This window comes from Dryas octopetala, chromosome 4 (genome assembly GCF_963921425.1).
Source record: "Dryas octopetala chromosome 4, drDryOcto1.1, whole genome shotgun sequence".
NCBI classification, from domain to species: domain Eukaryota; kingdom Viridiplantae; phylum Streptophyta; class Magnoliopsida; order Rosales; family Rosaceae; genus Dryas; species Dryas octopetala.
The window spans coordinates 8296081-8322882 of NC_141369.1; the positions used below are offsets into that span (position 1 = coordinate 8296081).

The 26802-nt window shown below is 34.2% G+C and overlaps 2 protein-coding genes across 8 annotated transcripts; both read left to right on the forward strand.

The window, feature by feature from the left end:
* Positions 1 to 2339: 2339 nt before the first annotated feature.
* Positions 2340 to 6683, forward strand: LOC147286496 (Acyl-CoA N-acyltransferases (NAT) superfamily protein). Of its 5 annotated transcripts, XR_015121773.1 has the most exons (4): positions 2340 to 2733; positions 3402 to 3641; positions 5567 to 5678; positions 6417 to 6683. XR_015121773.1 is itself a non-coding variant. In XM_086240499.1 (3 exons), exons 1-2 carry the CDS (start codon positions 2490 to 2492, stop codon positions 3629 to 3631), a joined length of 474 nt encoding a protein of 157 aa, XP_086096625.1. In that variant the 5' UTR covers positions 2340 to 2489; the 3' UTR covers positions 3632 to 3641; positions 6417 to 6683. The 5 variants fall into 5 exon arrangements, 4 of the variants coding, with proteins under 4 accessions (XP_086096625.1, XP_086096623.1, XP_086096626.1 ...); XM_086240499.1 differs by lacking the exon at positions 5567 to 5678; XM_086240497.1 differs by lacking the exon at positions 6417 to 6683 and having other exon boundaries at positions 5567 to 6410.
* A 6528-nt stretch (positions 6684 to 13211) lies between these two features.
* Positions 13212 to 18160, forward strand: LOC147286497 (uncharacterized). Of its 3 annotated transcripts, none has more exons than XM_086241681.1 (9): positions 13212 to 13349; positions 13596 to 13708; positions 14507 to 14618; positions 14739 to 14849; positions 15122 to 15137; positions 15661 to 15734; positions 15984 to 16078; positions 17637 to 17748; positions 17869 to 18160. In XM_086241681.1, exons 2-9 carry the CDS (start codon positions 13623 to 13625, stop codon positions 17989 to 17991), a joined length of 729 nt encoding a protein of 242 aa, XP_086097807.1. In that variant the 5' UTR covers positions 13212 to 13349; positions 13596 to 13622; the 3' UTR covers positions 17992 to 18160. The 3 variants fall into 3 exon arrangements, with proteins under 3 accessions (XP_086097807.1, XP_086097809.1, XP_086097808.1); XM_086241682.1 differs by having other exon boundaries at positions 13217 to 13349; positions 13614 to 13708; XM_086241683.1 differs by lacking the exons at positions 15122 to 15137; positions 15661 to 15734.
* The last annotated feature ends 8642 nt before the right edge of the window (positions 18161 to 26802 follow it).

Genomic DNA, 26802 nt, shown 5'->3' on the forward strand with positions numbered 1-26802 from the left:
ATCAAATTGACACTTTTTATAGTTAGTGGACCAAATTGAGAATCAGTGTAAAGTTCGTGAACCATTTTTGTATTTAACCCAAAACTATTTTGAACAAAACTTTTTATTTAATGCCTATTCAGTACCTCAAGTTTATTTTGAATTTCAATTTTCAGACCTCTTATTTAAAATCTTGTAATGTCATACCTCATTTTTCCAATTCGTTATAATGTCATACCTCTGTCAGTATGACCATTAAAGAATTTGTTAAATGCTGACATGACAAGGATTAATTTTAATTCAGTACCTCAAGTTTACTTAGAATTTCAATTTCATACATCTTGTTTAATATCTTACAATATCATACCTCATTTTTTGAATTTGTTGCAATGTTATACATCAGTCAGTATGACCGTTAAGAAATATGTTAAGTGTTGACGTGACTTTTATTGGTCCCACTATTTTTATGACTTTTATCTGTTAAGTTCATTTTAGAAATTAGGTTTTTTTTAAGGTCCACTATCAAAAATCAAATTTCAATACAGTTACTTTAATAAAATCACATAGAAAAATGCGCTAGGCACCATGCCCACCCAGTTTTTTTTTTTTCGCATCAGGAGAATTGCCATTGTCCAACATGTAGCGATTCTCATTGTATAACAATATCCAAAAAAAGACAACTTATATAAATCTTCTATCTTTCCTTTCATAAGCATGTCAAAAAAAAGTATAAAACCAACACAAAACACAAAATGTCAAGTTTTTGGAATAAAAACTCTTAATTTTAACAAACAATAATTGCCACTGTCTAATTATAATTATCGTTCTAGATAGTTAGGGATTAATACCATTTTGCTCCCCAGACTATTACACTTGTATCAGTTTGCTCCCCAGACTTCTAATTTGGAAAATTAAAGACTCTGACTTTTTCAATTTTGCCAATTGAGGTTCTTTTGTCAATTTACACATTTTTTATCCAAATCTTTGAGGGCAAAATGGTCCCTTCCAATTAGATCTTATCATTTTTTCCTCATGCATCATTTTTCCTCTTTTATTTCTTGCTAAATTTTGCTTGATCATCTCGACATTTTAGATGAAAAATGTATAAATTGACGGAATAACCTTAATTGGCAAAATTGAAAAAGTCAAGGTCCTTAATTTTCCAAATTAGAAGTCTGGGGAGCAAACTGATACATGTGTAATAGTCTGGGGAGCAAAATGACATTAATCCCAGATAGTTATTACTCAACAATAACACTCGCCCAGTACTTCCAAATTGCGCCCAACATCTCCAGATCACACCCACAGTAATACTAATTGCCCTTATTTGATAATAACTATCGGAGGAAATTTCAGAAATAGTCTACTTGTTATTCGCTAAGTCTCGTTTTGGTCCACAAATTTTTTTAAGTTCCATATTGGTACATGAATTGTCTGACGTGTTTCATTTTGGTCAAAAATGGACAATTTTATCCCTCAAAGTCAACTCATTGGTACAAAATTGAGGGACAAAATTGTTCGGTTTTGCTCGATTTGAACCAAAATGGAACACTTCAGATAATTCGTGGACCAATATGGTACTTAAAAAAGTTTGTGGACCAAAACGAGACTTAGAGAATAATAAGTGGATCATTTCTGTAATTACCTCTAACTATCGTCTCAGATAGTTACTACTCGACAGTAACAATTGCCCAGTACTTCCAAATCGCGTTCAGCTCTTCCAGATCACGCCTAGCACCTCCAGATCGCACCCATAGTAATAATAATTTGTTTATGTCTTTTCCTAAAAATAACCAACACAAATTAGTAACCCACTGTGTATTTTTTTCTTTGCATAAACCCAACTACTTCTTTGCATAAATATGCTAATTATCCCCATGTATTACTGTATTAGAAACCCACTGTGTATTCTTTTCTTTGCATAAACCCAAATTTTAAATTATGAATGCTATACAGGCTAATTGTCCCCATATTTTATTTTCATCAATACAACCAAAGAAAAATCAAAAGCAGAAAACAAAGTTAACAAAACTCTATGTTAATCTTTATACAGTTTGCCTGAAAGGCTAAAACCCAGTTAACAAAATCAGGATTCAGAACATCAGCAAGACCCAAGACATCAAAGTTTCAAAATCATATAGTGTAAATCTAACAAGACAATGTCAAATAGACAAAGCAGTGAAATTGAAATTCTGAAAAAGGAAAAGCACCTTGCCGATTTGATCTCAATCTGATTGCACAAAACTATGTCCACTCCTACCGTTCACAAATTCCCAGATATAAGAAGTTATGAGAGAAACCCATTTTGATTCATTGCCCCCAAAAGAGAAATAGATCACCGGGGGAGGGAGAGAGTGAGAGAATTTATTGAACTTTTAATTTATGGGGCAAGATTTTTTTTTTTTTGGCCACTAATTTATGGGGCACGTTGACTCACAAGAAATAGTTGAGTTGACAAAATTGCTATTAAGCCAAACTTCTTTTTGTAGCCAAACACCAATTCTTCGTCAATGGAAACCAGGGACATTGTCGAGCTCCAAAGAAACTCTCCCAACTGGGCCGCGGTAGTGGAAGACATGGTGAAGCTGGAGCGGAAGATCTTTCCCAAACATGAATCGCTTGCTAGAAGCTTTGATGAAGAACTGAGGAAGAAGAACAGTGGGTTGCTTTACATGGAGGTAGATTGCGCAGTTGCAGGTTATGTCATGTACTCTTGGCCTTCTTCCTTGTACGCTTCTATCACAAAGCTCGCAGGTTTCAAAACCCATCTTCTTTCTTCAACTCTTCTCATACATATTAGTTTATGTATGCATATATATTGACTTTTGCTTCAATTGGAAAATTTGAGCATTTATTGGCCAAGGTTGAATGACATGTTCTAAGAGAGCTCTATTTTTGGGCTTTAATTTTCATCTTTTGGTGGGTTTTTGATGCTTTGGTTTATAAAATTATATTTTGTGGGTTGGTTTCATTCTTTTGTGTAGATATGAGATGACCAAATGAAGCTAAGTAACGAGGCCAAAATTTGAAAAAAAGAATGTTCTTTGTTAAGTAACCATGAAATAATTTGTGGAACTCTCAATTTACGAATTGGTATAGTTTGCCAGATCACTTGATTTACCATGTTAGAATGGTTCAAGTTGATATCTTTGGTTGTTTATTTGAACAACGTTGGTTTTCTGAAATTTTAAATATGCCCATTAGCCATTCGATGAAAGTATCCAAATAAAATCTACAAATCAGTTGCTGCACAAATGCTTTTCTTTGGCGTTTTTCTTTCTTTTGGTTCTTTTTGTGGTTATGGAACAGCTGGAAAATCTGTGTCCGCGTGTGATTGGTAAAAGCTTGCAGAGGAGTGTGCTAAACCTTTGCTTCTCATATTCACTAGATATTGATTCTTCTATGTGGGTGTTCTTCCAAAGTGAAGGATAATTGTAGGAAGCAAGGCTATGGAGAAGCACTGCTGACAGCAGCCATTCAGAAATGCAGAACGAGAAATGTCCAGCGCATATCACTTCACGTTGATCCCTTGAGGACTCCTGCCATGAATCTTTACAAGAAACTCGGTTTCAAAGTTGATAGCCTCATTGAAGGTTACTACTCTTCTGATCGAAGTGCCTATAGATTGTACTTGGATTTTGATGCCAACTAATGAAATAGAGGTCAGAAATTTCTCCCGAGTTTATTTGCAGTGATTTAATTGCTCAATACAATATTTTAGCAGTGTATGAGATTGTGACCAAGTCATCACCAACAGGATTACATGTAGGCTGTCAGTCCATTGTGATATCAGAAACTGTGCAATGAAATCATTTTGTCAATTTTTTTTTCTTATACAATGTGATCTCATATGAAACATCATTGCCCTTAAAGAAATGAATGCGTAACTTGCTGAGATAATCCTGCTTGTAGATATAGCTTGATTTTTCTTGTATAATTAGAAGATATTGAAACTTTATAATTGCCCCAGTTTTGTATGTCCAGGTATGCGTGTGTGTGTACACATGCCATTTATTGAAAGCACTCTAAATTTTATGCCAACCTGAAGACAAAGGGGATGACTTTAGTTATGTGTAATAAGACATAAAAGCTGCTAGAACAATATCATTTTGGGGAAATTTTAAAAAGAAGTTTTTTATTTTTTACCATTTGCTTTAGCAGTGGTGACACTCTCCTCAATGTGGACATTTTTTTGATACGAAGACTGGTTCCCAAATGTACTTGTTTTGAAAGTATAAAGTACTTTGCTTTGTAAGTGATGAACCTATCACTTCTATGATCATTATGTGCTCTTCACAGATCATCTTGCTGAACAAATGAAAAGATCCAGACAAACTATTGACAATGTTTACCTTTTAGTATTATCTGAATCATTCTACGGATATTTTATAAGTGGTGTAATGCAATCCTGTTGCTGAGTTTTGAACCTTATCTACTTTGGATTCCAAAATAATTGCCTGTCAAGCCTTTTCTAAAAGCGAATACACCAGCTCATCTATACATAGCTGGCGATATTGTACGGGTTCGCATAGTAATTCTCAACTGCTACGGTGACATCTTTGATGATTCTGATAATTTCCAATGGAAGAAAATTTTATTATCTTGTCTGGAATCTGAATATGATGTAGTTCTTTCTGCCTTGCACTAGAATGACATACTAGTGCTTATTTATTATGTGATTTTTGCAGTTATACAACCCTGATAACATTTCTGATGACTGATGATTTCTGAATCAAGACAATTTCTTCATCTTGTTTCTGCAAGTGTGTTGTGCTTCCTTGCACAACATTGACCATCTAATACACATTAGTTTTAGTTTCATGGTCTATTTGTACTGTTGAAGTGGGAAGTGAACTCTTTCTTTTCCAATCAGTAGCTACTCGCCATGAGCAATTTTAGGATCTTAACATAAAGCTCCATAGAATACTGTATGCATTTCCTTGTAGGTGTCATAATGGCAGTGTTATTTGCACTCAGTACAACCTATGTCTATTATAATGACAATGCTATTTGCAAATATGTTTCTCAGCATGCACTTACACACTTGCCTTGGTGTCCCTCACACTAGAGGCATGAGACACACCACCTTCTCAATCAAGTAGGCATAGTGTATGCTAGTCTTATATGGATTGTTAACATTAACAATCGCTTGGCTAGAAATATTGAAGATTTCAAGCATTAGGAAACATAAGTATCAAAGACTAACTCATTAGCTCATCATGAGCCGTTCCTGCATTCCATATACTTTACTCATGCATTAATACAACAAATATAAACAAAAACATTAATTATGTCCAATATTAAAATATCTCAAAATTACGTAACATGACTGCACTTTAGGACATATTTCAATCATTGTTGTCCAACACTTACCAACATATTCATATCCTTTATCCTTCAGATTAAACATTGATCACATGCAATTAAATAAACATCTTTACTAAATTTACTGGTTACGAAATTTACTGGGTAGATTTAGTAATCAATATTACCCAAAGGGATATCTCCATTAAATACAATGGATGAAAAATTTCATTTTGAGAATACATACTCCCATTATTCTAATCTTAGCAGTGTAATATTTCAGGTTTCAAAACTCTGCACCCTACTTTTGAAAGCTATTAGAACTTAGAACTACCATTGGTTCTCAGGGTTGGGATGTTATTGTTCCGGGAGCTGCTCTGTGAACATTAGTTCAGGTAACCTCCATGGTCCATCGCCTTAAGTGTGAAATCATCTGTCTAGTTAAATATTTGCTTTAAAGTTCTTGTTTCCTATCCAAAAAAAACTTCTTTGTAGTTGAATACATCCATAAAAACTTAGGTTTCAGCTTATATGCTTTCTTGCCAATTGAAAGTTATTTATAAGCTGAGTACAGAGAAAGGCTTGAAATGTTGATATTGAACTGTCAAAGTTCAAAAGGAACGGGATAACGAGGTCAAATATCGACAGATTTTGAAAAAAAAAAAAAAAAAACAGTGATAAAAAAAAAAGATTTATTTGGAGAACATATAGAATGTTGGTAGATAATGTATTAGGTCAAACAGATAATTCTAAAGTTATTTTGAATTAAATACACTGTACATCTGATGTGTTTATGCTTTTCTTTTGATAAAAAGCAACATGTTTACTATCATTCTTTTGAACAGAGAATATTTCAATCAAGTTTTTTTAGAAAAGGATATTATAAATTCTTATGCTTTTTTGTTAGACTAAATGAAATATCAATTCTGTTTATGGGGCGCATAATATGTGACCATGATATGAAAATTGCTTCTGGCCTTGAAACTTTGGCCACACGGCCCACACCCAATTTGATGGGAATGTACGGACGCTAGCATTTGAAAATGAGTGAGGAGCTACTTGGTGCAAGAAACCATTTGACTTTGGACTACAACAAGAAACCATTAACGGTTGATCCAATTTTCCGTTGGCAGCTTGGTCAGCGCCGGTGCAGTGGGATTTTTCCTTGAGCAGAAGTTTGGCTGCCCACAGGATGTAGAAGGATGTGTTCGGAAATATCTCTTTATAGTCCAGAGACGGCCGTAGCCCCCTTAAGACAGGCGGTGTATGGCTTGGTGTATGGTTTGTTGAAAGTTGAAAGGATATGATATATGTATAATTTAGTTCTGATGTATTATTGTATGTTCAATCATCTGTAGGGCTTTGTAATCATATAATATTTTTCTTCAAAGCCAACCTAATACTCTATAATAAGCAAGAAGTTAAATTTCGAACGGTTTCCTGGAAATTTCGAATGATTTCAACAAATATTAAATAAAAATGACAGAAATTGTTATCAAAATACGAAAATTTTAAATTAAACTTTAACATATTATTTACTATATTGATAAAAAAAAATATTGAAGAAATCAAATTATATAGTAGATTTCATGTGATATAAGATGAATATAATGCGTGCTAGAGGTAAATATTATTAAATAAAAATGGTTTACTAATTAATAATTACATAAATTTTATTGAACAAATACCTCAGAACTTGTGTAATTTATTTTTCAGTTTTTCATAAATGAAAAGAACTTTTAAGAACTTTGGATTGTTGTTATTTGTGCTTGTTTGAAGTTGTTCCATTATTCCCTGGCAAAAAAAAAAAAGTTGTTCCATTATTACTTTACTTGGGTATTTTGAATATTTTAAAAATTTATTTGAAAAATAAAATGTTTTGGGTTAATTTTATAATTTTTGTTTTAAATTAGTTTGACCCGTTCTTTGACTTTTTGAACTATTGGGCTTTTAACTTCGATTTGTGGTTTGTTGGAAAGGTCTTGAATACACAAACATGTGGGCGCGAACTGTGCATTGATCGGAGCTACGGTTTAAAAGATACGAGCGTTTTCAGCAAGAGGCATTTTTGTAAATTTACAAATGTGAGTTTTAAAAACCTAAAATCAAATTTTTTATCTTCATTCTCTCTCCTCATTCACGATAAATTATTATGTGTATCTGATACACCGCCACGTAATGTAACCAATCCGTCGTGTCATAGTATAGGTAGATGTTATTAGTCCTATACTCGACTAATATAAATATACCGTACAGTAATATCCTTACACGTTGGATTGGTATACCACGTGGCGGTGTATCGGATACACCTAATAATTTTTCCTCATTCATGCAACCCCTTAACACTCTCATTCTCTCTCCTCCATCTCTGGTCACTTTCTCTTTCTCTTTCCCCAACCTTACTCCCTCTTTTTTTTTCCTTCTCCTTTCTCTTTTTTTTGTTCTTCTTCTCTTTTCTCTCATTTCTCTCCATCAGTCCATCCCCCCGTGCTTCTCTCTCTCTCTCTCTCTCTCTCTCTCTCAACATCTCCATCCCCAGCCCAGCTTACCGGCGTCGACCACCAGCCCACCCTCATCTATTTCTCCCTCCTATCTTTCTCCCTCATCTCACCCCCTGTCGTCGAAACCCACTGAAAACCCAGCCTCTCCTCTCTTCCTCCCTCCACGGCCTCAGCTCCTCCCAAAACCCAGCCTCCCCAAAATCCAATCCCCCTCTTTCTCCCTCGATCTCCCAAAACTCAGAAATCTCACTCAACTGAAATTTCACGAATTTTGGTGAAAATATGGAAATTTCGGCAAAATTATCTAAATTTTCATGAAATCTTATTGGTTTTGTATTAAAATTTCCATACTCCAAAAAAAAAAAAATTTTTTGAAATTTTACTCCTTACTTTTAAGTAAGGAAAATGCTTATTGCCTTAATTCTTTTTTTTTTTTTTTTCCAACTTAGGTTTTATCAATAATCAATTCATTTGACATGGTTATTTATCTTTAATTAATTTGTCATATGCATTATTCCTGATAATTTCAAACCTTAAATCGCATATGATCATTTGATTTTAACTAATTAGAATAACAACTAGTTCCTTGACATGCACTCCGCGTGCATCTGTTGGCTTTTTCACCATAAAATTACAATTAACACTTTTATTTATTAGAAAATTTTGGCAAAAAGACTCCAACTATATATCTATTTTTAGTTGAAGATCTCGTTTTTACTTTGCTTCAATCAAGGACTATTATTTTTCAAGTGTTTCAATCAAAGATTGTTGTCAATTCTATTATAATTTCGTCAAAAATTGATTATATGCAAAACACGTGACCAATTTTTAGGGCTAAAATTGTCATTTTAGCTAAAAATTAATTACAAAAAAAAAACTAAAATAATTATAAAAAAAAACTAAATAATTATAAAAAATTTTCAAACAGGACACCTCGTTTGGGGTCAATCTTAGTTTAGGATACCAGTTTGGGTTTGTCCTAGTTTAGGACACATATTTAGGATTTGTATTAATGTGGGACAATCCGTCAACTCCGTTAAACTCCGTTAAAATCTCCGTTAAAATGAGGGATAATTTGGAAATTTTATATTTTAAAAACAGAAAAAAAAACAAAAAGGTTACCACTAAAAAACTAAAACCATTAATACTAAAAATAAATTAAAATATTTAAAACTAATTTTATGATTTGTGAAAATTCTCATCTCTCACCTCTCTCGATCTCTCAATCTCATCTCTACCCAACCCAGAACTCACCGTCTCTCTCCCAGCTCTATCCCCATCCCTGTACACACACCCCCTCCTCTCTTCTTTTTCTTCTGATTCTTCCCGCACCCTCACCTTTTCCCTTCTTTTTCTTCTTCTTCTTCTTCTTCCCCCCACCCCGAGCCCATTTCTCTTTCCTTCTCTTCTCCCTCCCTTTCTCTCCAGCTGGCGCCCCTTTCCCATCTCTTCTCCGTCGCCGACCCTCCCCCTGCTTCCCACTGAAACCCACCCCTCACTTTCTTTCTCTGCCTCACTCTCCCTCCCCTCTCCTCTCCATTCAACCTCTGCCACCAGCACCATTGAAACCCATAACCCAAAACCCCTGAAACCCAGAACCCACAAACCCACCCGAAACCCACTCTCCTCTCTTCCCCATTTCCTCCCCACCCCGATCCCCTTTCCACTCACCCTCTGCCACCAGCACCACTGAAACTCATAACCCAAAACCCCCGAAACCCAGAACCAACATACCCACCCGAAACCCAGAACCCAAAACTCACTCTCCTCTCTTCCCCCCTTCCTCCCCACCCAATCCCCTCCCAGCAACAGGCCCAGCCCAGTCCTATGCTCTAGGGACTTTGAGTTGCTTCTTCTTCTTCTGATTTTTTATGCAAAATTATATATTCATCCTTAATTAAAATGTTAGCTGGGAAAGAAACACGAAAGACACATACAGATCACTAATAAATGTGTATGCATAAATTTTTTGAGTAAAATTATGGAGTTGTTGTGATTATTTCATTGGCAGTGTCGATAGCTCCAGCCCACCACCTGCTCATGGTTTTGATGTTGGATTTAGCTTCAAATCATCTACGCTCAAACACTCAGAACCCACAAATCCCACTCAAAACCCACTCTCCTCTCTTCCCCCCTTCTTCCCTACCCCGATCCCCTTCCAACAGCAAGCCCAGCCAGATTTGGCTTTGGGTAATTTTTTTTTTCATTTTCTGTTTTTTTGTTGTTATGTAATTTTATGTTTTTGTGGGTTTTTAGTTTTAATCTTTTTGAAATGTTGACTTTTTTTAGTTTTAAACTTTTTAATGATTTTTTTTCCTAAAAAAAAAAGTCTTGATCTTTTTAGTGGTAAAATTTGTTTTTTTATTTATTTTTTTGTTTTAAAATATAAATTTCCAAATTATCCCTCATTTTAACGGAGATTTTAACGGAGTTTAACGGAGTTGACGGATTGTCCCACATTAATACAAATCCTAAATATGTGTCCTAAACTAGCACAAACCCAAACTGGTATCCTAAACTAAGATTGACCCCAAATTAGGTGTCCTGTTTGAAAATTTTTCCCAAAAATTTATATGGAAAAAAAAGGATAATTAAATTCAATATTCCCTTTTTATTCAACTTAAGTTTTTTTGACCCCCCATCTCCAATTCTTACTTTTAACTTTTTTTTTCTTTTTCTCTCTCCCTCTCCCTCCGCTCCCTCTGCTAGCCTAGCCCCCATCAATATGGATTTGACCAGATCAGAATCGACATTTGGTGGAATCACCATCAATATGGGTTCAACATCAACATCAGAATTCATATAAAATCCACATTTCTGATTGGCAATTTCGGGTAGCCTAATTTGTGACTACTTATCTCGCGTTTCATAGCTCATTTTTGAATTATTTCTATATGGTTATAAAGAGAAGATTCATAGCTTCAAAATGAGTATAAGATTTTTAATTTTGGTCAAGATTTGATGGGTCAAAAGTTGGGGTGAAGTTGAGATAAAAACTGGAAAACATTTATTTGTTTGTAAATTTTTTAATTTGAGGTATGAACTTGAAAAACATGGTAAAGTTGAGGTACTAAATTGAAATTAAGTCTTTTAGTGGTGTGTCACGTCGTCAGATAACGGCCTTTTTGACGGCTAGACTAACGGAGGTACCTACTTGACACGGTTTAGTAGTTAGTGTACCTTAATGCAACTTTTTGAACTTGAGGTACCAAGTTGAAAAGTGGTGTATAGTTGAGGTATATAATTGTAATTTACCCTATAAATATTGTTTGGTTAATTTTTTGGGTGCTTTAATTAGAATCCCAAAATGAGAAAAAAAAAGTTAAGTCAAACCCTAGCTGGCCCAAAACTTAAGTAGAAACTCAAATTGTCTACCGAGCGCTCGGCAGATGTATCTGCAACCTGCATCTGCAAGCTAAAATATGCATATACAACCTAAAACATGTTATATGCAAGCTAAAAAGATGCATTTGCAACCTGCAACTGCAAGCTAAAATATCCATATACAACCTAAAACATGTTATATGCAAGCTAAAAAGATGCATCTGCAACCTGCAACTGCAAGCTAAAATATCCATATACAACCTAAAACATGTTATATGCAAGCTAAAAAAATGCATCTGTAACCTAAAAAGATAATTTGTAAGCTAAAAAAGATGCATCTGCATCCACCTAACTCTCGACAAGCTACCAAACGCTCAATAATGTATTTATCCATCTCTGCCTGCTCATACACGGACTGATTGAGCTGAAACTTAATTTTTTAATTGGATTAGTTTGTAGTTAAAAATCTTTCAAAACTGAGTTTATAAGTAATTTATTATAATTTTTTTCCTTGAGTTTGTATTATAACGTGATTTGATTAAGAGAGGGAGAGAGATATAAAGAGAGAGTAAGTAGTGAGTTAGTGCTTTGATTTATTTTATTTAATTTAAATTTTATTAAATTAGTATTTTACTGTTTTTCCCTGACTTTATTAAATGATTTTATTGTAGCATTTTTAAGTAGGAGGGTAGGTTTGGCATTTATGAAAATTTCACCTAAGGGGGAAGTTTGCTTTTATATATATATATATATAGATATACATAGATTTAGATAACAAAAATACTCTAGAGCTAATTAGTTAGTAAGATAATATGGTGCTAACCACCCTTTTGGGCCCACTACACAATGTAATCTCATGATTCAAACCGTTCATATTTTAGGTCTCAAATTAAAGATAAACTTTGCAAAAAATCAACCAAATCAGAAATCATTTAGCCATTTGATTATCATTACAATCATTTCATGTTTTATCTAAAAACTTGTGTTCGTAAATTTACATGAGCACAATTAGCTTACTAATAGTTGACTAAACAATTTCCTATTTTATTGATTTTTTGTAAGGATGATATTTGAATGAGAATCTAAAAAATAAATGGTTTGGATCATGAAATTACATTGTGTAATGGGCTAAAAATAATGGTTAGCGTCGTATTATCTTACTAACCGGTTAACTCTAAAGCGCTTCTCTTTAGATAAATATAGATAGACGAAAAAATATTTTCGATAAACATTTAAAATGATAACCATTTAATTAAACGGTCAAATCATTTCCGATTTAGCTAATTTTATGTAAGAATGATTTTTCAACGGAAACTTAAAATGTAGATGGTTACGATCATCAAAATACAATGTGAAGTGAGTCCCATAAAAAATCTCTTAGTCACCCTTAAACTAGGGATCCCGGCCTCAATGGAAGTTGTTGTATAGATAGATAAAAATACATATAACTTTACCTAGTTATTCTTAAGAAATTTGGAAAACTAACTCATTTTGAATTACATTAAAAACTTTTAACTCTCTTTTAAAAAATTTAGGGCCCGTTTGGTATTCTGTTCAAATTTTTTCTTCAAAAATTAAGATATTTTTTTTAAATGTGAGTTTTCAAAATTAATTTTTAAAATTCGAAAACTTGTTTGGTATCAAATTTGAAAACAATTTTAAATTTTAAAAATGATGGCAGCTAAAGAAGAATGAAGTTTTAAAAAAAAAAAAGATGTTTTATCGTTTGTAAAAATAGGCCTGTTTTTGAATTTTATTTTAAAACTGTTTTTTAAAATAGTCTACTAAATATATTTTTCTTGACTAAAACATTTTTTTAGTTTTTTTTTTTTAAAAAGTTTTTGAATAGAATACCAAACAGGCTTTTATAATTTTGACCTGGAAGTGTTCAAATTCTCCTCGAGTAGTGTTTGAACCCTATCGAGTAATGCTCAAGAGGTGTTCGATCATTATTCGAAAGTCAAATTTTTAAAATTGTTTTTAAAAGGATTAACGTCTTTAATCGACTTAAATTTAGGTTAGTTTTTCAAATATCTGGTTATTCTTCTCACGTGCAAGATAATTAATTTGCCCATTGGGCTATACAAGCCAAAATGACTGTACGTAATCAGAAATGCAGCATATATTCTCCTCCTTTACCTGAGCACCTCTGGTTCACTTTGACATTCGCTCAACCTCTGTTCGCTCTCGTCTTCAACCTCTTTCAAACTCTCTCACTCTGGTCCGCAACTCCAGCCCAAGGTAACCTCTACGACCCATCTCTTGTTCAAGTCAATAACCCCAATTTTGTATGCATTAGATTCATTTTGTGATACCCAGTTCAGTCACTGTCACACTAATGCAATTCTTAGTCAATTGATTTATTGTTGGTTTTGGATTGTACCCTTTAATATAGAGCATATAATCATAATTTCTGATTTGGGTATCTGGTTTTGAACCCTCCCCTTTCGTCTGGTGTTGCAATTCAAATTGTTGTTTTATTTGAAGGTGTGTTTGGTTGGTTAGATTAATTTGATGGAAGGTGGAGAATCCTCAATGGACACAGGCGATTGGAGGAGCCAATTGCCGCCAGATGCACGACAAAGAATTATCAACAAGATGTAAGTATGTTTGAAAAAGAAAAAAAAAAAAAAAAAAGCTACAAATCATGGACCTCATAAATGTGTGAAATTTTATTTTTTTCTTCCATTTCTTTGGTTTTTTCACCCAGAATCATGTTACTTGGTTTATGCCAGAAAAGGGTTTGTAATTTGCATGGAGATGTTCATAAATAGTCAAATTAAAAGATTGATGGTGCCCATCTAGTACCTTTTTATATCAGAGACAGGAATTTGGTTAGCAGGTTGTAGTGAATTCATTTATGCAGGCACTAATTGAAATAATAAAGTTTGAGATATGTGATCAGTATATAGTACTAGATAATTAAGGACTGGTTTTACAATAGAAATAGATAATTCGATTGTGAATCTCTGTACAGGTGCATAAGAGTTTGTACATTCATGTGGATGTTTTGAAGTTAACAAGCATGAATAGCTATACCCCTTTTTGTGTGAATAGAAATTGTTATAGTCAAGTTATGCCTTCTGTTCTAATATGATGATGAACTAGTGACGGCTGAGGTATGGTTCCATATATGCCTGCTTAGGAATTTTGAAGCTAAAGATCACATGCTATTTTGGGACAAGTACATGCCAACACTGTATTCCTTTTTTTTTTTTTTTTTCTTTTTTCTGTCAAATCTACTGATGGATTATTATTCTTTGTACTTTTTTTAGCTTAATTTAACCCTTTGGGATAATTTAGTCAAGTTATTTAATCACTTAATGGTCAATAACTTACAAGAACTCAATCTCCATTCCTTCATGGTTAATAACTTACTAAATGTATTGCATATGAAGATCTGATACATTAAAGTGGCATCTTCCCTTCTCTGGTGAAGAGGGATTGCACGCACTCGAGAGAATTGCTGTACGGTTTGAGGAAAAGATGTATGTTGCTGCCACAAGCCAGGTACTTCCACAGTAATATTTCACAGTACATGCAAGCTTACTGAGATTTGTTAATTTTGAAACTCTCTTTGTATTTTGGATGGCACTGTAATCTATGTTTTGTGTGGATCTCTTTTTCCAGTCGGATTATCTACGGAAAATTTCTCTAAAGATGCTCACCTTGGAGACCAAGTCTAAAACCACCATGGAGACCAAGTTTCAAACCAGCCCCTCCAACCTGACACAGCATCGCGTACGTGCTTAAAGTCTACACATTTTGCAACTTGGTCCTATATAAAATCCATGTATTAAAATTAAAAAAAAAAAAAAAATCAGAATTTCAGAAACTCAAATGACTATTGAAGAATAGAAAGATTCCTAAATTGCTTGTAATATTCCTGAATAATTACTCTATTTATATTCTTGATCTTCCTTCTTTTACAAGCTTTGTGAATTGTGCTAGATGCAAAATTGATCTTTTCTCAAAGTTTGTCAGCATTATCATCATCTGTTTCCCCTGTGCAGTTACAGGACGTTCTTGGTGAGGTCTCAAAATTGCAATGGTTAATCACAATGCATAATAAAACAAAAGATGTAATTCTAGTGTTTTAAGCATGTGGATTATTCAGTGATTCTCTGCTGTTCAATATCAGAGTTTGAATCCATCTGCTTGAGTCAATACAATTGTAGTGTATTGAGCATGCAATTGATAGCTAAAATTGTTAACACAGCCAATACCATATCTAACAACCCATATTCCCATTTATGTATATGGGTGTTGTAGTGTCTGTCTCATACCCGCAACACCAAGTCTTGCTTAAGTCATTTCATATGCCTATTTAATTAATTTGTTACTCTTCCTTAGTTGATCACGTACTCTAGCTGATTACTGAATAAGTCACAGAATGCTGCATAGAATAATTCTCCTCCTTTACCGTAGAATGTAATTGACAAATCCTATATCACATGATCCAAGTCGGTAAAGTAAACTGAGAATTTTAGAACCTGAGCACCTCTGGTTCACTTTGACATTCACTCAACCTCTGTTTTTTTTCGTCTTCAAGCTCTTTCAAACTCTCTTACTCTGGTCTGCAACCCCAGCCTCCATGTAACCTCTATCACCCATCTCTTGTTCAAGGTAATAACCCCAAGTTGTTTCAATTTTATATGCATTAGATTCATTTTTTGATACCCAATTCAGTCACTGTCACAGTAATCCAATTCTTAGGTAATTGATTTATTCTTGGTATTGGATCTTACTCTTTAACATAGAGCATATCATTCGTAATTTCTGATTTCTGGTCTTTTTAGATTTGGGTATCTATTTTTGCACTTTCCTCTTTCATCTGGTTTTGCAATTCAAATTGTTGTTATATTGGTTGGTTAGATTAATTTGATGGAAGGTGGAGAACTGTCAATGGAAACAGGCGGTTGGAGGAGCCAATTGCTACCAGATGCGCGACAAAGAATTATCAACAAGATGTAAGTAATTTTGAAAAAGAAAGAAAAGCTAGAAATCATGGACCTCATAAATGAACGAAATTTTACTTGGTTCATGCCAGAAAGGGTTTGTAATTTGTATGGAAGTGCTCACAAATAGTCAAAGTAAAAGATTGATGGTGCCCATCAAGTAGCTTTTTATATCAGAGACAGTTGTGTCATAGTTTGTTATAAAGGGAAATCTCAATATTGAATGTAGAGGCATTTAGTTAGCAGTTTGTAGTAAATTCATTTATGCAGGCAGTAAATGAAATAATAAAGTTTGAGCTATATGATCGATATATAGCTTTAGGGTGGCAAATCTGGAGTGGGAAAATCCAGATTCTTGTAATGCTTTGCTGTGTAGGAGATACAAGTTTTTTGGAGATAGGAAGAAAGGACCTGGTTCTGGGAATATGTGCTGTGATGGCAATTTTTTGGGTGGTTTGGTTGGAAAGAAATAGGAGAATTTTTGAGGAAGCTAGGGGTAAGGAGGTAGATCAATTGTGGGAAAGGGTTCTTTTTTGGTCATCGCTTTGGGCATCGGTATCCTTAGAATTTAGAGATACCTCTTTTCAATCAATTCTTCTTGATTGAGTGCTGTTGTATTCTAGTTTTGGTAGATTAGGTGGTGGACAGGTGTAAGGGTCTTACAAAACCCCTATAACAATAGGTTCTTGGTTGTAATTAGCTGTGTTGTCTAGTTCAGGGGTTCTGGGCAGGGCTTGTGGCTTTGTTTGTATTTTATTTCGTGGTGGTGTTTCCTGGCTGTTGTTGTACTGTTGTGTGGACTCCTTGTCCACTTCTTTGTACTTTTTCTTCTGTTTAATAAAAGTTTTGTTTCTCATCAAAAAGATATATAGCTGATAAATAAAGACTGGTATTATCATAAAAAAGTAGATAATTCAATCGTGTCTCTGTGGTGCATATTCGTTTAATTACATGAACAACATGAGTGTGAAGATGTATTGTCTTATAAGCATGAGAAATCTGAACATACATAAGCATGAGAAAGGTGAGCCATTGGATTGCAAGATTTTTATTTAAATAAAATACGTGTTCTGCAATCCAATGACTCACCCTTCTCATTCTTGTGTATGCTCACTTTCTCATGCTTACAAGAGAATTCCTGTGATTGTCAATTCATGTGAATGTTTTGAAGTTAACAACCATGAATGACATATACCTCTCTTTGTGTGAATAGAGATTGTTATAGTCAAATTATGCCTTCTGTTCTAATATGATGATGAGTCAGTGACTGCTGAGGTCTGGTTGCATAAATGCCTACTTCTGATATCGAAGCTAAAAGAGCACATGCTTTTTTCTTTGGGGACAAGGGCATTCCAATGGTGTATTCTTATTTTCTTTTTCTTTTTCCTATCAAATCTACTGATGGATTATTATTCTTTGCACTTTTTTTTTAAGCTTAATTTAACCCTCATATCTGCTTTTGGGACAATTTAGTCAAGTTATTTAATCACTTAGAATCCACTTTTGTTTTTAAGAAGTCCATTTCCATTCCTTCATGGTCAATAACTTACTAAATGTATTGCATATGAAGAACTGATACATTAAAGTGGCATCTTCCCTTCTCTGGTGAAGAGGGATTGCACGACCTCGAGAGAATTGCTGCAAGGTTTGAGGAAAAGATGTATGTTGCTGCCACAAGCCAGGTACTTCCACTGTAATATTTCACAGTGCATGCAGGCTTACTTAGATTTGTTAATTTCTAAACTCTCTTTGTATTGTGGATGGCACTGTAATCTAAGTTTTGTGTGGATCTCTTTTTCCAGTCGGATTATCTACAGAAAATTTCTCTAAAGATGCTCACCTTGGAGATCAAGTCTCAAGCAACCATGCAGACCAGGTTTCAAACCAGCCCCTACAACCTGAAACGGCACCGTGTACATGCTTAAAGTCTACACATTTTGCAACTTAGTCCTATGTAAAATCCATGTATTAAAAAAAATATATATTCAGAATTTCAGAAACTCAAATGACTATTGAAGAATAGCAAGATTCCAAAGCTGCTTGTAATATTCCTGAATAATTACTCTATTTATATTCTTGATCTTCCTTCTTTTACATGCTTTGTCTATTCTGCTAGATGCAAAGTTGATCTCTTCTCAAAGTTTGTTAGCATCATCATCATCTGTTTCCCCTGCATTTACATGACATTCTTGGTTAGGTCTAAAAATTGCAATGGGGTTAATCACAATGCATAATAGCACAAAAGATGTAATTGTAGTAGTGTATGAAGCATGTGAATTATTCAGTGATTCTCTGCTGTTCCATATCAGAGATTAAATCCATCTACTTGAGTCAATATAATTGTAGTGTATTATGCCTGCACATGCAATTGAATAGCTGCAATTGTTAACACAGCCAATACCATATCCAACAACATTAAGTCTTGCTTTGGTCATTTCAATATGCCTAACTTAACTAATTTGTTAGTCTCTTATATGCACCAATGAAAATTAAAGAAGGGTTTGAGCTATGAAGCCATGGTGGTGTTTTTGGAAATGGTGGTGGGCATGTCCACTGGTTTCCTCGTTTTTGTGCTCTGGTTTTTGGTAAATGCAGGTCAGAGGGGTAGGCTTTGTTTGGGAGGTAGGCGTACGCGCTTGGAGGGATGTGGGACTCGTGCTACAATTGATCTGATGGCCTAGGTTATGAGTAATTTTTCAGTGTAACTGACTAATCATAAGACCGTCACGTGGCATTACTAATCTACTTATAATGCATGTATATTTATTCATGAAGAAATATATACCTTAAAAGTATAAATTAATTTTTCACTTATGTTATAATAGATAAATTAGTAACACCAGTAACACCACGTGCTGGTATTGCGGCCACAACCAAAACATTTCTTGTGTTGTATATGTTTGGTTGAGTGACTTGGTTTTGCCTTATGGTAGGTTCTCATGTGTAATAGTGTTTTTTGTCTAGGAAATTCTATTCATGCCCTAAATTTTCTCTAGGTTTGTAAATTGGCTTTGATATAGTTCGAAACTTACTTGTTTTTGCTCGTTCAAGCTCCCATAAATTAAAATAAGTTGAGCTCAAACAAAATATTAGAGAAAAACGAGTTCATCGCTTGAGCATCGGTATACTTGACTCGTAAAGTTCGTGAGTTACTCGTATGTCATTATGAGATAACTCAAGTTTAGTTCGAGCTTCGCTTGTTCCTTAAAGCTTAGCTTATAAGTATTAAAAAATTTAATCTTATAATTAAGATATATTAAAAATAAAATACATGCCATGATAAAAATAAGAGTCCATTAATATAGAGGTACTGTCATCTAATTTTATTAATCAAAACCACCTAAAGCCTCATTCTTCCTTTGCGGACCAACTACCACAAACTCATTCTTCATTTGCGGACACCACACTACGATTAGATTCCAAAATACCATGCAGACACTACACCACCACCACTAGATCCCAAAATACCATCCAAAAATAGACATAACAAAAACATAACATGCAGACATCTTCCAAAATACTACCAGCATCAACGCAGTTTCAGTTCATTTGCAGTTCCAGAAATTACAGTTTCTGCAGTTTCAGTTCACTTGCAATTCCAGAAACTGCAGTTTCAGAAATTGAACTAAACAAAAAAAATTAAGAACCTACTACTGATAAAGAAGCTGCAGTTTCAGTTCATTTGCAATTCCAGAAATTACAGTTTCTGCAGTTTCAGTTCATTTGCAGTTCCAGAAACTGCAGTTTCTGCAGCTTTCAGTTCATTTGCAGTTCCAGAAATTACAGTTTCTGCAGTTTCAGAAACTGAACTAAACAAAAAAAATCAAGAATCTACTACTGATAAGAAATCAAAGTAGGTGTCTACCACGAGCTATGACCATGTCCAATCGAGGAGAAGCCGGAGTGGTCGGAGTAGATCTAAAATGCTTCGATCAAGCTCGGAACAGATCCATTGCTTCTTGGTCGGCGCTGAGATTTTTAAGGCCATTGACAACAGTGCTGCTCGTGGTGGTGGTGTTCGTCCTGAAGGTGTTTGCTCTGGGAAGAAGAAGAACAAGAAGATGATGAAGAGGAAAGAGAAGAGGGACAGTGGGGGGAGAAAGAGAGAAGATGAAAGTGAAGAGAGAAGAAAGAGAAAGACAAAAAACAGCTAGATGCATCTTACTTTGTTATTAAATAAAATTAATTGGTGCACTAGAGAGTAAAAACAATAAGTAAAAGGTAGTTTAGGGTAATTAATTCTAAAAATAAATCCAATCTTATTTAAGTAAGTAGTTTCTTTCTTTTATTATTATTTGTCATCAAGCTGAGCCAAACTGAAGCTCGAGCTCATTTCAAAAACAAACTAGCCCAAACATAAGCTCAAACTCCTTCCATAAATTAGCTGAGTTGAAGTGAAGTTGAGCTTGGAAAAAATTATACAAGTCGAGCTTAAACATAGCTCGCCAAGCTTGAGTCGAGATTGAGATTAATAAATAATAAATAGGGTTAATTTCAGTTCAGTACTTCAAGTTTGTTTTAAATTTCAATTTAGTACCTCATGTTTAAAATCTTGCAATGTCATACTTCATCTTTCCAATTTGTTGCAATGTCATACCTCCGTTCGTATGACTGTTAAGAGATCTGTTAAATACTGATGTTGCACTTACTTGGCACTCCCACAATGCTGATTGGATGCCACGTGGTCTGACAACATAACACGTCATGTCAGGTGGCATAAAAAATAATTTAAAATGTAAAAATGTAAAAATAATTATGTGGCATGATATGCCATGTTTCTAGATTTTTAATTATTTTTATGCCACGTGACATGACGTGGCCTGTTATCAGACCACATGGCATTTAGTCATCATTGTGGGAGTGTCATGTAAGTGCCACATCAGTTTTTAACAGATCTCTTAACAATCATACTGACGGAAGTATGACATTGCAACAAATTGGAAAGATGAGATATGACATTGCAAGATTTTAAACATGAGGTACTAAATTGAAATTTGAAGCAAACTTAAGATACTGAACTGAAATTAACCCTAATAAATATTATCAGAGCTGAGCTTGAGTACCTCGGTATTTAGCTTGCTTCAGCTCGTTTAACTCCTTAATTTAAACTCAATTTTATTTCTTCAATAAAATTAAACAAAACAGAATTAAAAAATGTAATAACTAAAAATCAAGAAAATATAATAGCAATTGAGCAACCCCCACCCAACCCACGTCCCTTCCTTGTGATCGTGCCCAGTCCTTGACTACCGTTGCGTCGTTGGACCTCCCTTTGCTACACCACTAACACTATCAAAATAAGTAATTGCTCATATACCAAGTGTGAGCCCCTGTGAATTTTATAAATTTTATTTTGTAGATGTATGAATTTTTGAGTTTGTAAACTCATTTTTGATAATGAATGGATATTTTTGGAGAATTTTAGAAATTTATTTGAGGTTATTTAGAATTATTTTCCCATTTTTACATTTATTTGGAGACTTGGAATTTTTATAGAAAATTATTGAAGTCATAGAAAAATAGTACTAGTTGAGAGGAGTCTGTAGCATTTTTCAGAATATTTTTTGAACTCCCCAGCGATTTTATTTTCCTATGTTTAGAAGATTTTAAAAAATTAGAAAATAAAAAATGTTTATTGGGCCTAACAAGGACACGTGGAGGAATGTGATTTGTGGAAACTGTTGATTGTTCGTTGACACGACTGGGAAGGACATTAAACAGCGTTGTTTTGAGGCAAAGATCTGCGCCGTATTTGGACGACGACCTCCGCTTCGATTCGAATGTACCGACCCGTTTACCTGCATATTCTGTGTCTGCTGTGACCTACGTGACACGACCTGATCTGGTAGGAGGACCCGCCACGTCTCTAATCCGGATTGGCTTTGACTTGCATGTTTTTCCCTTCTTCTGAGCCGTCAGATCAGCTCTTAATGATGAAATCTCAGTCATCCAACCTTTGCCGCCTCTTGAAGATGGTCCAGACTTTTGATGGTGGTTTTAACTTCAATGTAAGCCATCCATGCATTCTCCCTAACTTGGCCTATTAATACTCCAAATTTCGAGAATTTTTAATGTGTAACCGATACACCACCACGTAGTGTAACCAATTCAATGTGTAAGGGTATTGTTGGATGGTATTTTTATCTCTCCTAGGGTATAATATTAATAACTTCCATTCATATTATGATATGTTAGATTGGTTACACCACGTGGCAGTGTATCGGTCACACCAAAAAATCTTTTCCAAATTTCAACCATTTTCTTCCCATTTGCTCCAAACCCTTTCTCTCACTAAGGAGAGCCTCTTTCTAGAAACCTACTCTCATTTCCTTTGCTTTTTAATTTTTCATGTTTGGTTCGTTTAATTATTATTTTGTTTAGTTAATTGTTTTAGTTTAGTATAATTAATTAGTTTTAAATAATATTTAAGTTTAGTTCAATTATAGTTAATAATTTCTAACTAATGGTTTAGTTTTAACAAGTTATTTTAATTATAAAGGAAATGATTTTGACGTCCATTTTACACTCCCTAATGTTAAATTAACTCACATAATGGTTTCAAATGTTAAAAATGTCCACCTAATAATAATAAATAAAATAGCTTTTTGAAAAAAGGCGCTCAAATTCACAAAAAAAAAAAAGAGGCGCTAAGTGCCTAAGTGCACATGAGGCACTCTACAGTGCCGATAGCTCCTATTCGACAGGAACTTTGTAACGATGAACATGGCAAATGTTGATGTGACTTCATGAGGGTGATTTTTTGTGTTTTATGTTGGTTTTATGAACTTTTGACATCTTTATGTAAGAGAAATACATAAGGTATATTTATAAGTATCATTATTATGCATTTTTTATAGTTGTTGCACAGTGAGTATCAACAATGACTATACTGTAAAACACAGGATGATAGGAAAAAAAAAGCGTGGTGTGCGCTGGGCTCCATGCCTAGCTCGTTTTTTTCATTAATTAATGTGGGTTGAGTTATCACTGGGTTTTTTTTAATGTGGGTTGGATTATCATTGTATTTTTCATTCTGAACTTTAAAAACCTAATTATTATAGAAAATTAGGTTCTATAACCAAATCACTAATATACTTGGTAAGAAGGACAAGGAGATACTAACTTGAGTATTTTTAACAAGGAGATACTAACTTGAGTAAAGGACAACAATCTACATTTTTGAGCTGCATCTGCATCTTTGATTTTTTTTTTTTATTTACTACTTGAATCTTAATATTTGGGGGATTGATTAGGTACTTTATAATGTATTTTAGGAGATTTATTGATTTAAAATTTAAAATTTGGATTTTTTATTGAGAATATTTAATGTAATTGCAATGTTGTAATTAGGCATGCAGTAAATTTTGAAGATGCACTAATTTTTTGGATGCAGCTGCGGATTTGTCGTGGAACTCAAGTTGTTGAGCAAGTTGTCTTTCTAGTCAACATTATTGGTGGTCCAATCTTTAAAACTAACGAACCCTTATAATTACCCAATACTTTTAGTTTCATTTATAGCTTAATTATTTTAAGTAATTGTTTAGTTACATGATTAGTAAGTCATTGATAATAAATAATTTAATTAATTTTAAAAATAATTTTATTTTCTATAAATTAATTATTTATTTTAAATATTATAAATTATTTAAGAAATAGTAATTACTTAATAAATAATTATTTTAAATTATTTTAAGGGTTTTAACTATCAAATAATTGTTTTAAATTGTAAGTAATTATTGTAATTAGTAAATAATTATTTTACATTCTTAAAACATTTTAATTACTTAAAAAATTATTTTCTAATTTCTAAAAGGTTTTCAACTTCAAGAAAATTCTTGGAACCCTCAAGATTCCTAAACCTAGATCCTAAGCCGACTTTAGGGTACTAGGACCTATCTTAGGCTTCAATCCAAGTTAAAATATGACTTAAGACCTTAGTAACCAAACTTAAGGTTTTTAATTGAATCAAATTGACTTAGCGTTTTGAATCGAATGTTATTCTAAGATTAGTAAAGTAACTGGGCCTAAACTTAGTGAGTAAATGAGGTTATTCAAGGGACTTTTTTTTAAGGTGAAATCTAATATTATGATATTGTTGGAGTAGGACTCCAATCACCCAAAGACGAACGTAAGGATGATGTTGAAGATAGGTGGTACTTGAAACTGTGGTGTAGGATCAGGCTAAAGCTTTGGACTCCATGTAGGGTAACTTCACTCATGGTTAGAGACTTTGCTGTGTACTATGTACTAAATATGATGTGTGAGAACTTTGCATATGCTTTTGTATGACATATGTTGTGTGGTTTTATCTATGTTGAGATATATGTTGTGATGACTTAGGGGTGAAGGGTTACATTCTGTGACCTTGGGTTTCGATCCCCTAAACCTTCAGAGGGGTTTATAGACGGGCCAAATCGAATGGCCTGAGGGGAGGCCTAGTCTAAGTGGCATAGCCATTAAAGTGGACACTCTCGCTAGCACTTCTCAATTCTATCTAGGTAAGGGTAGTTGGTCATATGGACTGGTCATCAAGTATGTTCTCTTAAGGCCGCCTCATTATGAAATGATTATTGGAAATTCTTTGGTTTTAAATGGATGTGTGAGTAGGATAACTGGTTTCCTTTGAAAAAACTCAACCAAAGGTTTTTGTTGTACATTGTTTTAAGCTTTTCCCAAATGTCGAAACTGTATGTAGTAGCTATGTTATTGCCTTACTTTCAAACCTGGCTTGAGTCTCTCTACGAGGCAAATGATTGTATGTGATGCTCACCTTTTACTTGATCTTATGTATTTAGGTACTATGCACGAAAAAGAAAAGAACTTGGACTGAGTCATGTGGGCCAATGTCGCATAATGAATGTTAGTGGATATGTCAACTTCTTTCTTGCTTTGGTGATTGCCCTTCCGTTATTTTAAGTCTTTTATATTATGATTATTTCCTTCTTCTTAAATGCATGCCAACATTTTATGTAGTACGTAGTTATGTTATTGCCTTAATTTCAAACCTAGTCCTTTGTCTTTCAAGTAGCTGAGTAGAATCAATGGGATCAGAACAAACACATTTCCTACAGACGGCACCAAACTGCTGGTACAAAAAGTTGGACCAATCAAAGACACGCGTAAAATCACAATCACATAAGAAACACCCACAATATATATAGTGGTTCACCACGATCGATGTGATTGTGGCTACGTCCACTTGGATTGTTTGGGTGTCACTATGAATAATGTGTGAGTACAATTTACATGAGAGCTCTTAGAGAGTCTAAGGATATATATCAGGGAGAGTCATTTCTAAATGGGGTGAGGATCCTATTAATAATGGATAGGAGACCCTCCACTTTACAGTTATCCCAATGTGGGATCCAACCCCAAGAAGGCCCAATATGGCCCAATTATAACCCAGGCCAAATATGGCACAAACATGATCGTATGTGATGCTCACCTTTTACTTGATCATATGTTTATAGGTACTATACAAGAAGAAGTGTTTGCCTCAAAATCTCTATGACCACATATCGACTAGGCCGCGGATCAAGGAAACCACACGTCCTTCTAATATGTGTTAGGAGTGCTAGTACGCAACAGTGGGGCCGAGCGTACAAATGATAGGGTTGCGCAAAACTGACTTCCGGTTAGGCGACCGTGGACTGAGGAAGGAACACTTCTCAGTCACAAAGATTCTAATGCCTTGGCTGCAAGGACTTAGGGTAGTGTAGCCGAGATAGGTGTGATGGTGATACGATGAGTGCAAGTGAAAGTGTGAGTGATAGGTGTAAAATCAAAATCAAGTAAATAACAATTAACTGTAAAAACGAAATCAAAACAGAAGCAATCTTCATAATTAATCAAAATAATACAAGTATGAATTGTAAATCGCATAATCTAAAACTACTTTAATCTAAGAAAACAATAAACCTAATTATACGGAATTTAAAGAACAAGAAAGTAACTCTAAACTAACAATATGCGAATCAAAGAGACATACTCATATTAATACCAATAGAAACCGAAGAACACAAAAAGTTTTTATCCTAATTTCTTGAGAGAAGCCATAATATTTTCTCAAGAACACCCAAAAATTGGAAAAGAAACTGAAAGAACATAGTAATAACCTATGATAATCGAAGAACTAGGGTTTTTGATGCTCTTGATTTCTGGGATTTTTCTCGGGGTCAAATTTGTTTTTTGTTTTTTGTGGTTCAATGTCTCTATTTATAGTGGTAAAACCCTAACAGGTGCCTTCGATCCCAAGAGTCACAATCCTTCAAGAAGTTGTAACCGGAAAGAATCTTATTAAAAGGTTATAACTCTTGATATTCTTCTGACTTCTCGGTTCCTTGTTTGAATAAAAGTTGGCCTCTTTTGGTTGTTTATTGGGCTTGGCCCACCACGGTTATGTGTGGGTTGCTTTACTTGATATTGGTCTTTGACTCGTACACGGCATGTTTCTTTTGTCAAATGAGCATGCTCTGCTTGCGACCTGCTTAATTTCTGTGTGTTTTGGCCCATCTGAGAAAATGCAATTTCAAACCCAAACAAGAAGAGAAGAACTTGGACTGAGCTTGTGTAGGCCATTGTCGCATAATGATAGTTAGTGGATTTGTCAACTTCTTTCTTGCTTTGGTGATTGCCTTTTTGTTGTTTTAAGTCTTTTATATTAATATTTATTTACTTCTTCTTAAATGCCATCATTTTATACAGTAGTTATGTTATTGCTCTACTTTCAAACCTAG